We start from the raw sequence: 11,254 nt of genomic DNA, 5'->3' as shown, positions 1-11,254 counted from the left end.
CTGACACCAGGACAACCAGTCCTAACACTAACCTCTTAATACTGAGTGCCAAGTGAGGCAGCTTCTAGTACTATTTTTGTAAGTCTTTGGTATGACTGAGAATAAAAAATTAAGGCTGGCTTTTAAATGATTGTAACAATACAACAAATACTTCTGCAAGTCGGAGATCAAAACACGGTCTACACTTAATCAGGTTCTCTAAGAAAAGCTAACAGATTGTAGCAGAGATGGTAGAACGATATTTTTTTTATGTTGAATACAATATTCATGTTGCTTTTAAGATGAGTACGCTGAATTTGAATTGAAAGATAAAAATAAATAATTAATTTTACAAGACAAAAACTTTGCTGCAAAAAGTGCAAAATGTCAGAGGTTCTCAGTTTAGAATAAAAAGTGAAAGCAATTAAACTAAACAAAAAGAGTATGAGTCCTTTATTCACTATTAAGAAATCTGATGCCAGAAAGATTCAAATAAACATTGTCAGTATACATTAAACTGAAACGAATGATAAAACAGATTTGACAGACGTAGAGTTACAGCCATGTTTGTACCCCAATTTTACTGACAAGGTGGTTTTGCACTATAATTAATGAGTATTCATGATCAAAAAAACAAAACATTGATATTAGTCATCACATTAAATCCATAACCTGATAACATTCCTGAGATTTGTTAAATGAAAACATAAAATATCACCTTTCATATTTTAGGTATTACTTACAGCTGTGTGACCCCCTTTAGAAAAGCCACCCCTCTTATAAGGCCACTTTTCAGCTGCAGAATGGGTGGCTTTATAACAAGGGGACCATGTACAGTATTAATGAGACAAATTCATCCTGCTATATGGTATTAATGTGACCAATACATCCTGCTATCTGGTATCAATGTGACCAATATATCCTTCCATATGGTACTAATGACCAATACATCTTTCTATATGGTACTAATGTGACCAATGCACCTTTCTATATGGTATTAATGTGACCAATGCATCTTTCTAGATGGTATTAATGTGACCAATGCATCTTTCTATATGGTATTAATATGACCAATGCATCTTTCTATATGGTACTAATGTGACTAATGCACCTTTCTATATGGTATTAATGTAACCAATGCATCTTTCTATATAGTATTAATATGACCAATGCATCCTTCTATATGGTATTAATGTGACCAATACATCTTTCTAGATGGTATTAATGTGACCAATGCATCTTTCTATATGGTACTAATGTGACCAATGCACCTTTCTATATGGTATTAATGTGACCAATGCATCTTTCTATATAGTATTAATATGACCAATGCATCTTTCTATATGGTATTAATGTGACCAATACATCTTTCTAGATGGTATTAATGTGACCTATGCATCTTTCTATATGGTATTAATGTGACCAATGCACCTTTCTATATGGTATTAATGTGACCAATGCATCTTTCTAGATGGTATTAATGTGACCAATGCATCTTTCTATATGGTATTAATGTGACCAATACATCTTTCTATATGGTATTAATGTGACCAATACATCTTTCTATATAGTATTAATATGACCAATGCATCTTTCTATATGGTATTAATGTGACCAATACATCTTTCTATATGGTATTAATGTGACCAATACATCTTTCTATATGGTATTAATGTGACCAATACATCTTTCTATATGGTATTAATGTGACCAATACATCCTGCTATATAGTATTGATGTGACCAATATGTCCTTCTGTATGGTATTAGTGTGAACAATACATCCTGCTATATGATAATAATGTGGCCAATACATCCTGCTATATAGTATTAATGTGACCAATATGTCCTTCTGCATGGTATTAGTGAGAACAATACATCCTGCTATATAGTATTGATGTGACCAATATGTCCTTCTGTATGGTATTAGTGTGACCAATATGTCCTTCTGTATGGTATTTTTTAATGTGACCAATACATCCTTCTATATGGTATTAACGTGACCAAAACATCCTTCTATATGGTATTAATGTGACCAAAACATCCTGCTATATAGTATTAATGTGACCAATATGTCCTTCTGTATAGTATTAATGTGACCAATATGTCCTTCTGTATGGTATTAATGTGACCAAAAACATCCTTCTGTATGGTATTAATGTGACCAATACATCCTGCTATATAGTATTAATGTGGCCAATATGTCATTCTGCATGGTACTAATATGACCAATACATCCTTCTGTATGGTATTAATGTTACCAATATGTAATTCTGTATAGTATTAATGTGACCAATATGTCCTTCTGTATGGTATTAATGTAATCAGTACATCTTGCTATATGGTATTAATGTGGCTAATACATGTTTGAAGATTTCCCTGGAAATTACAGAAAGGATCAGTTGTTGTTGTAGGGTTTAACGCCATTTTCAGCACACAATAGGCTATACATGGTGATCTGTAACGAAGAGCGCTTTCGACCACTCGGCCACTTGGGGCCCCAGAGAAAGGATCAGTAATGTGTGACTGAGTTTCCAGTGTAGCTCCAAATCTTCTTGCAGAATGTTGATTCATTCAGGATATTAGGATACTACGCATACTGAATATACGTATGCATAATGCAGACTCAACAGTAAACAACACAGACTCAGCTCTACCACAAAATTAAACACCAGCAAATTTGCCATTAAATCTGACTTGTACATCAGTATACTGGTATATGTTATGCATGATATATGTTTTAAAAAAGGACCTTACATTGGTGAAAATGAGTTTATTAATGTTAGGACCAATCAGATCAGTAGAATCAACAACACAGACCCTGATCTGCATATACATTATGTCCTTGTTGTTTTGGGGTTTAATGCCATTTTTCAGTGCAAGATAAGCTATACATGTCAGCCAGTATATCTGGTGGAGAAGAACCTGGCAAAACCCTGGGAAGAACCACTGACACATGGAAAGCTACTTGCAACCTTTTTCACATACCCACATTAACCAGGCCTGAGTCTCAAGCAGAGTGAGGTGTGGTGACAGTTAGCACTTTAGACCACCCAGCTGACATATTATGCAAGAGAAGATCTGGATCTATCTTATCTATCTTATTTGCAGCTGGATTTGACTGATACCTAAGTACCATATTTACTGGCCTAAAGGATGATACTTTTTGACCAGAAAATCCTAGCTTCATCTTATATTCTGAATCGACTTATATATGGATTATGTCATCTGAATCAATTTATTGTATGTCACATAATTTTCATATGGAAAGAAATTCTCCAATAAGTATGAAAAATAAAGTGTAAAATGTATTGTGGAGATTATGTATGAGAGCGCTCCAGTGGTCTAGTGGTAGAGTGTCCACCTCAGGTGTGGGAGATTGCAGGTTCAAACCACGGTCAAGTCATATCAAAGACTTTTAAAAATGGTACTAACAGCTGCCTCGCTTGGTGCTCAGCATTAAGAGGTTAGTGTTAGGACTGGTTGGCCTGGTGTCAGGATAATGTGACTGGGTGGGACATCATGCTACATGTCTGCGGCATGATGCCCCAGTGCTAAACATCACTATAAACTGTCACACAGCAGACATCGTAGCGATATGATGGAAAAATCGTTAAAGCTACGTTAAAAATCGAAATCACACACACACACACACACATATCGTGTATGAAAAAATATAGGACCCCACATTAAGAAGGATTTAAAACAATTATATGATTGCCAGTATTAAAAATTAATGTACCTCATATGTAATTGTGCTAAAGCAGCATGCACTAGTAAATATGTTTAAATTTGATCACATTTATGTGGGTATGAATAGATGAATAACCATAATAAAGACCTATTTCATCACATTTTTCTTCTTGCACCTCATGATCAAATAAAAATTATGCCCCATTATGAGAGAGAGAGAGAGAGAGAGAGGGGAGAAATGTTTTGTTCACTTACCTGATGATTATGATCTTACACATATACAAATGCAGTACTATATTCCATTATCAGTTAATTCCACTGGGTAAGCAATGCCTTGTAGTTTTAGTTAACACTTCCATTCTTCAAGAATAACATGCTAATTAATTATGCTAAAGCTGCAGTCAGGTTTACCAAGCTAACACCTGTCTGTGGTCAAAAGTCAGCAGACCAGATCAGATTAATGAGGCTACCAAAAGGGAAATGAGGCTACCCATAGGTATTATGAATATGGTACCATATAATGAAAGGAAATGCCCGTTACTCATGTTAATTTCTCAACCAGTGACATCTTTTGAACTTGCCAATAGAACTGTCAGCAATTTAAAGTATGAACAAAGATCAAAAACAATTGCCGCCTAAGTACAGGAAGAGTACATGAATGTTTAAAAAAATCTTATTTGTTTGTAATGGAGAGGTCATTGCACTTGCAAAGAAAATTAGACAGCATTCAAATTGGTAATTCTTGGGATTTAACCTGTATGAAGTCATAGTAATATAAATATTGTGAATACAAAAACTCTTAAGGAGTATGGTATGTATTTTCATAGTTTACATTTACTATTTCATTTATTAATCTCTCTTTGACAAAAGCTTCAGCTAAATGGGGGCAGAATGGTATAAAAAAAAACCAAACAGACATTAAAAGCTGAAATCTCTCTCTCTCACATCAGGTAATATTTTATTTTCATCACGAGTTGCAAATAGAATAATGCCATGGAATACATATGCCTCTTTCTCAATAGCTCTCTTCAAAAAAAGAACTGTGGGAAATGCATTTTAACATTAATGATTCAATTTCGCTATGTTGGTAATCTGAAATAGCATATAGTGATACCTTTAATATTTATGAAACTGGAAGTTACTACAGTTTAATTTCACACAGCATTGCGATTTTTATCCAATCTGTAACTAAATAAATTGTCGTCATTATATGTAGCTAAAAGTACCTAATACCTTTAAAATACTTTGTGTGAAAAAAATTAAGTACTTTCAGTTACATTTAATGATCCTGACCTGAAAAGTTACTGAGTTACAGATGGGATCAAATTTGCAATGCCGTACTGAACAAAGTGAAAAAGATAAAACAGAGTTATTGATCTGGCCTCGTCTTATACTCAGTATTGACTTATATATGGATAAATGATGGAAAAATTGCCAAACTTGCTCATATGACCTATACTCTGCATCGCCTGATAGGCAAGCAAATACGGTATATACAGCACGCATGAAATTTGTTTGTAAAAGATATTATTATGAGTACATATTTTCCTATTGTATCAAACTGTATATTTTAGATACAGTGTGTGGAGTTTAATACTTTTGACGTATCATTTTGTGTGATTCTGACTGGTCCAAGTAAGCCCATTAAATTTTTGTGCAGTATTCTCTTTACTAATTGGCTGTGACTGTGGGAAAATTTTCTTTATCCCACCATATGGAACTTTGTCTTTTCACTAAAATGCCAAAAAAAGAAGATCAACAAGTAAAACTAAAGGTATTGTTCAGTTGATAGTAGGTGTGGGGGTGGGAGTGAGCTGTATACCTGTAACATGGAGATAACCCTAAATACAAGTGAAGTTTAAGTACGTACTTGTAGAATAAACTCACATCCGTTCAGAGAATAATGTCGACATAAACCAGTCTTCCGGCTGACAGAACTTCATCCAACCACAACATATTTACCTGGTAAAAATGTCATGCAATTCCGACTCAAATGAAACCTGTTTAGGTCTTCTGCAGTCTACTGTTCCAAATCAAATAACGCAAATATACGGTCACAAATACGTTACAGTAAATATGGGAATTTTGCATCCAGTATTCCTATTTTAACATGAGTATCACAACAAAGTAATATTTAGTTGTAAAGTAAAAGTGACTCTTTAGAGTAAACATGGATGATCTACTGCACTCTAACCATTACTGTATCAAACAATGTGACATCACAAGCATTGGACATTCTGCATTGAAAAATGATTTTTTTTTTCTGTGTAAAATGTTGTTTATTCAGAAGGATACTTATTCTTTGATTTATAATTTGTAAATAAGTATTATCTACTTTTAAACATCAATACTTGTTAAACTTCAGTTTGGGACTATTTTTATACACAACCAATCAAATATGTAGTATACCAGTTAGAATAAATGGAATTAATCATTGTTCTGTCTAAATAATTTCCATTCAAATAAAAACTATGTGATAAAAAGACTCTCAAATGGGCAATGATTTAATATCAAATGTATGGAACTCACTGAATAATACCCAGGTTTGGCTTGCCAAGGCTGAATATTATTGAACTCGTTTCATAAATTCAATATTTAAGCATCACCTATTTGAGATCCTCTATGTAATATTATAAAATGAGATGATTAATATCTCTGTTATTGAGACCTTGGCAAGCATAACTTAGTATAATTCAACAAGTTTTATCAATGTACAATGAGTACAAATGTAAGATTTTACTCCTAACATGATGACATATGTCAATGTTTTATAGCATAAGCCATTACACAACTTATATTAACTTACATTCACATGTTTTGGAAACTTAACTCTAAGAGTGAAATAAAAATAATATATATATATATAAGTAATGTAAAAAATATTAAATTTTGAGATGTGATGAGATAAAGCATATTAGATGTAAGAAATTTAAAATTATCCATACAGTCCCTTTAAACTGAAAACGGGGATGTATAAAAACAGATCTGTTGCGCACTATTAACATTTATGAAGATACAAGGAAGCAAAGTGATTATACCTGAGCACTGATTATAGGAGTATAGTTCATTAAGAAACTAGGAGGCCATACAGTATGTAATCAAATACTTTTAACACAGAATAAAAATGTTCTGAAGAAACGGTAGACTTTACAAGGAAGACTGTTCAATTTTGTGTTCTGAACAAACTGTACAGGCTTGACACTGTACTCTATATATATTTACAGTCATGCATTCCATATACAGTGGTCATTATAGCTGTTCTGAAGACACCACAGACACTCTAAGAAAGCAATTAGTTCATGTAGTGTTCTGAAAATGCTATGCTACCTATGGGAAGGAAGCGGAGTTGAGATGACGGTCTCTTCATTTAAGTGATCTGATTATATGGTACTACCGTGAGAAGGCTGATTTTTTGTCCAGTTAACTATTCTGCAGACCTTTATAACCCTTGAAACGCTAGTCCACACATTCTAGTGTTCTAAAATATAGCACAACCGTGGAGAGGGCAGTCTATTTGTACTTCACAAGTGTTCGACAATACTGTACACACCTTGGAAGGTAGCCTGTCTTTTTACTGAAGTATCTGCAATGTATAGCCTTTAAGATGAATGTCTGTTTCTTCAAATAATCTACAGGCACTGTATAATCCTTAAGAAGGCAGTCTGTTTATACTTCAAGTTTTCTAAAGAAGCTGAACACCTATTGATTACTGCTAACAGAACTGTTCCATGCTTCTCAGTTCTATAATGTTGTACAGAGCTTGGCGAACATCAGGATCCATGTGTCCCTGTAATACAGAACAAAATATTATAGAAATTTAAAGAAAGTACATGGTGGCCATAGGAATAAACCAAAAGAAATTCAAATTCTCCACATGGGGATCTAAACTCAGATTGTAATTTTAACATACCATAACTATATTCATACTTCCTGGTCTATTTATAGGCTAGTTGGCCTTCTCATACCTTGAATGAAAAAACAAATGTTAAAGATAAAATATTCTGTATTCCTAAAACTCTAGCTCTGAAAATCAACCATTGACCTCAGGGTTTAAAATAATGGTAGTCTGCAAGCTTGAGTTAGTAAACGTCCTGTCAGATTAGACATTTTCATAATAGTAATAGTTTGATGGCTAGTAAAATTTCAGCTGTCATTAGTCAGCTTTTATTTATGCATAACTTTTTAAAGTCTGAAAGACCTCTCAGAACTTATCATGCATATATCTGAGATTCAAGTGCTCCCTTAAGGGTTATAACAAATGAGAATTGTATTTCAAAATGCAACTAAAAATCTTTATTGATTTTGTTAGATTTACAAGGTAAAATTCTATGTAAAAGATTATTAGTATGAGTTTCCAACCATTCCTATCCCATTTTAGGTATTTTGACAATTATGTTGGGGTGCGAGTTCTGTGTGCATACTCACAACTTCTGAGTGGATAAATCATCTTCCTACCCATTTGATGCAAGGTCATTTATTTCATGTTGGTAGGGATTGATGAAAGGTCGTTTATTTTAGGTAGGGACTGAAGAAAGTTTGTTTAAATTGCTATAAGCAGCTACCCTATGCAGGTACTTAGTGGGTAGGGCTAAATGCAAGGTTGTTTAAGTTTGCTAGAAGTTGTAAGCAGCTACCCTATGCAGGTACTAAGTGGGTAGGGCTTAATGCAAGGTTGTTTAAGTTTGCTAGAAGTTGTAAGCAGCTACCCTATGCAGGTACTAAGTGGGTAGGGCTTAATGCAAGGTTGTTTAAGTTTGCTAGAAGTTGTAAGCAGCTACCCTATGCAGGTACTAAGTGGGTAGGGCTTAATGCAAGGTTGTTTAAGTTTGCTAGAAGTTGTAATCAGCTACCCTGTGCAGGTACTAAGTGGGTAGGGCTTAATGCAAAGTTGTTTAACTTTGCTAGAAGTTGGAAGCAGCTACCCTACGCAGGTACTAGTTTGAACAGATACTTGTCCATATGTAATGATCTCTGACCTCACGCCCCAACATAAGTGTGGAAATATCTAAAATGGGGGTAGGAAAGTTCTGAGGAAACAAGGATTGAAAAGGCTGTAAACGAGACTTATGAACTTATCAAACCACTACTGTAGTGCCATGGTCATCAACATCCCCATTACGTTTAACCATTCCATCTTTAAAGGATTACCTTCATGGAAAACATATTTTCCTGAAAGGTTCATATCTGTTGTGAAAACCGGTCCAATGCCTTGAGTAACAGATCTCCTCACCCTGCCTTCAATGTAGCACAACAGTTACTGTGCTAAATTATCTGCCTGTGGACTTACTATACATAATGACCAGTGTGAATAAGATCTTTGTCATTTTCTCTCATTACTGGGTCCATCTTTTACTGCTAATTTCTGGAGAATCAGTCATTGCTTTTCTCATGAATCTGTAGCAAATAATTTCAGGTAATCTCTGTGGTTTTTTATAATAAAGTTTCAAGTTCTGAATTTTGAATAATTATGTTTTATATTTGTTCCTATTCAAAAACGAGCAAAAAATTTTAAACCAAGAATATTTTTAGTTGACATGGTTCTGTCCCCCCCCCCCACCAAAAAACTTAAGTCTGGACTTTATGTCTAGAACCCAGCAATATGATTGGTTTGAAATGTAAATCAGACATAAAATTAACTATTAAAATGCCTTAAGTCAAGACCTGTACACTGCATTGGTCAATATGGAACCTGGAAAATTAACTTTCCAGAAATTCAGTCCTTACTGATGGTCAAGTCTAAAATAAAGTGGTATCTTAATTTTAGCTTTTGGAGACTGATTGAATAATGTTCAATAATTTAATCATTTAGTCTTTATTTGTTCTAACTTTTATGTGAAAATTCCTCTGATGAAACAAAATATATCCATTACCATTTGTAATATTAGCAAGTGATAATATAAGTATTGAAAAAGTACAGAGAATATATTTTCATATAAAAGCACATTTTAACGTAAACTATGTATTTTTATAAAAATACTTAACCAATCACATATATGAAATATATGCACACTACCTCATTCTGAATCAAGCCCTCCCAAAAGATGAAAATTTGTCTTTCTTGCCTATCTTGTATAGACAAAAGGCAACAATTCTTGCCCATTACCTCCCCTTGCACTATTTTTTCAGCTGAGCAGAACATCATGAAGAGGACACTCATACTGCATGGAAGATGTGAGGCTATTAAAGTAATGTAATGTATTTTAGGAGACACATAACTGATTTAAAAATTTGCTCTCTGCTTTCAAAACACGTTAGGGAATGCTGAGTATACCTATACCTTTAAGTACACTTGGCCATCATATTGGCACCATTTTTATTTAGGTCCAACTAGACATCATAAGAAGTCTTTTGGTGAAAACTCATTTACTTACAATGGATTCCCTAAAGAAAGTTAACCCACTCTCCTAAGTTTTTCAGTTCTTTTAATTTTGTTTAGCGATTTGATAATGAGGTTAGTGTTGCTATAAAAATACCAGTTCCACTTCTTGACAACTGTTGCATAAAATATACCGATAAATAAGACCATATCCATAAATAATATATATAAATGCCATCTTAAGCATTTTGTCCACATAGAACACCATAACAGCTACAAAGAAATATAGAGACATTCATATCTTGTGGTCAAACTGCATCAGATATGGTTCTGACAAATCTAACATTAAGGTCATCAAGAACAACTCAGTTCTGACCAAGATTCAGTCAGAGAATCCAGCAACGAAGTTTGAACAACAGTACCATCTTGTCTCCACTCAGTACAAAGTTGAACAGTAAATGCATTACCTTCAAACCCCCTAATGAACTAATGACAGCAACAAAGTTTGACCAACAGTATCATCTAGTCTCTACTCAGTACAAAGTTGAACAGTAAATGCATTACCTTCAAACCCCCTAATGAACTACTGACAGCAACAAAGTTTGAACAACAGTATCATCTAGTCTCTACTCAGTACAAAGTTGAACAGTAAATGCATTACCTTCAAACCCCCTAATGAACTAATGACAGCAACAAAGTTTGACCAACAGTATCATCTAGTCTCTACTCAGTACAAAGTTGAACAGTAAATGCATTACCTTCAAACCCCCTAATGAACTAATGACAGCAACAAAGTTTGACCAACAGTATCATCTAGTCTCTACTCAGTACAAAGTTGAACAGTAAATGCATTACCTTCAAACCCCCTAATGAACTACTGACAGCAACAAAGTTTGACCAACAGTATCATCTAGTCTCTACTCAGTACAAAGTTGAACAGTAAATGCATTACCTTCAAACCCCCTAATGAACTACTGACAGCAACAAAGTTTGACCAACAGTATCATCTTGTCTCTACTCAGTACAAAGTTGAACAGTAAATGCATTACCTTCAAACCCCCTAATGAACTACTGACAGCAACAAAGTTTGACCAACAGTATCATCTTGTCTCTACTCAGTACAAAGTTGAACAGTAAATGCATTACCTTCAAACCCCCTAATGAACTAATGACAGCAACAAAGTTTGACCAACAGTATCATCTTGTCTCTACTCAGTACAAAGTTGAACAGTAAATGCATTACCTTTAAACCTCCTAATGAACTACT

At 34.1% G+C, this 11,254-nt stretch overlaps 1 protein-coding gene across 8 annotated transcripts in view; it reads right to left on the bottom strand.

Moving 5' to 3' along the window:
* Positions 1 to 417: 417 nt before the first annotated feature.
* Positions 418 to 11,254, bottom strand: part of LOC149801616 (uncharacterized) — a 234,537-nt gene continuing 223,700 nt past the window's right edge. For all 8 annotated transcript variants that reach the window (XM_089955875.1, XM_089955878.1, XM_089955881.1 and 5 more), the window contains one exon: positions 418 to 7,458. In XM_089955875.1, the coding sequence (XP_089812001.1) occupies positions 7,384 to 7,458 (75 nt within the window). In that variant the 3' untranslated portion in view covers positions 418 to 7,383. The remainder of the gene's footprint in view (positions 7,459 to 11,254) is intronic.

Source organism: Sinohyriopsis cumingii, chromosome 4 (assembly GCF_028554795.1).
Source record: "Sinohyriopsis cumingii isolate HCF-2022 chromosome 4, ASM2855479v2, whole genome shotgun sequence".
Lineage (NCBI taxonomy): Eukaryota > Metazoa > Mollusca > Bivalvia > Unionida > Unionidae > Sinohyriopsis > Sinohyriopsis cumingii.
The sequence above is the reverse complement of the archived record's forward strand: the minus strand, read 5'-3'. Positions and strand labels throughout refer to the sequence as shown.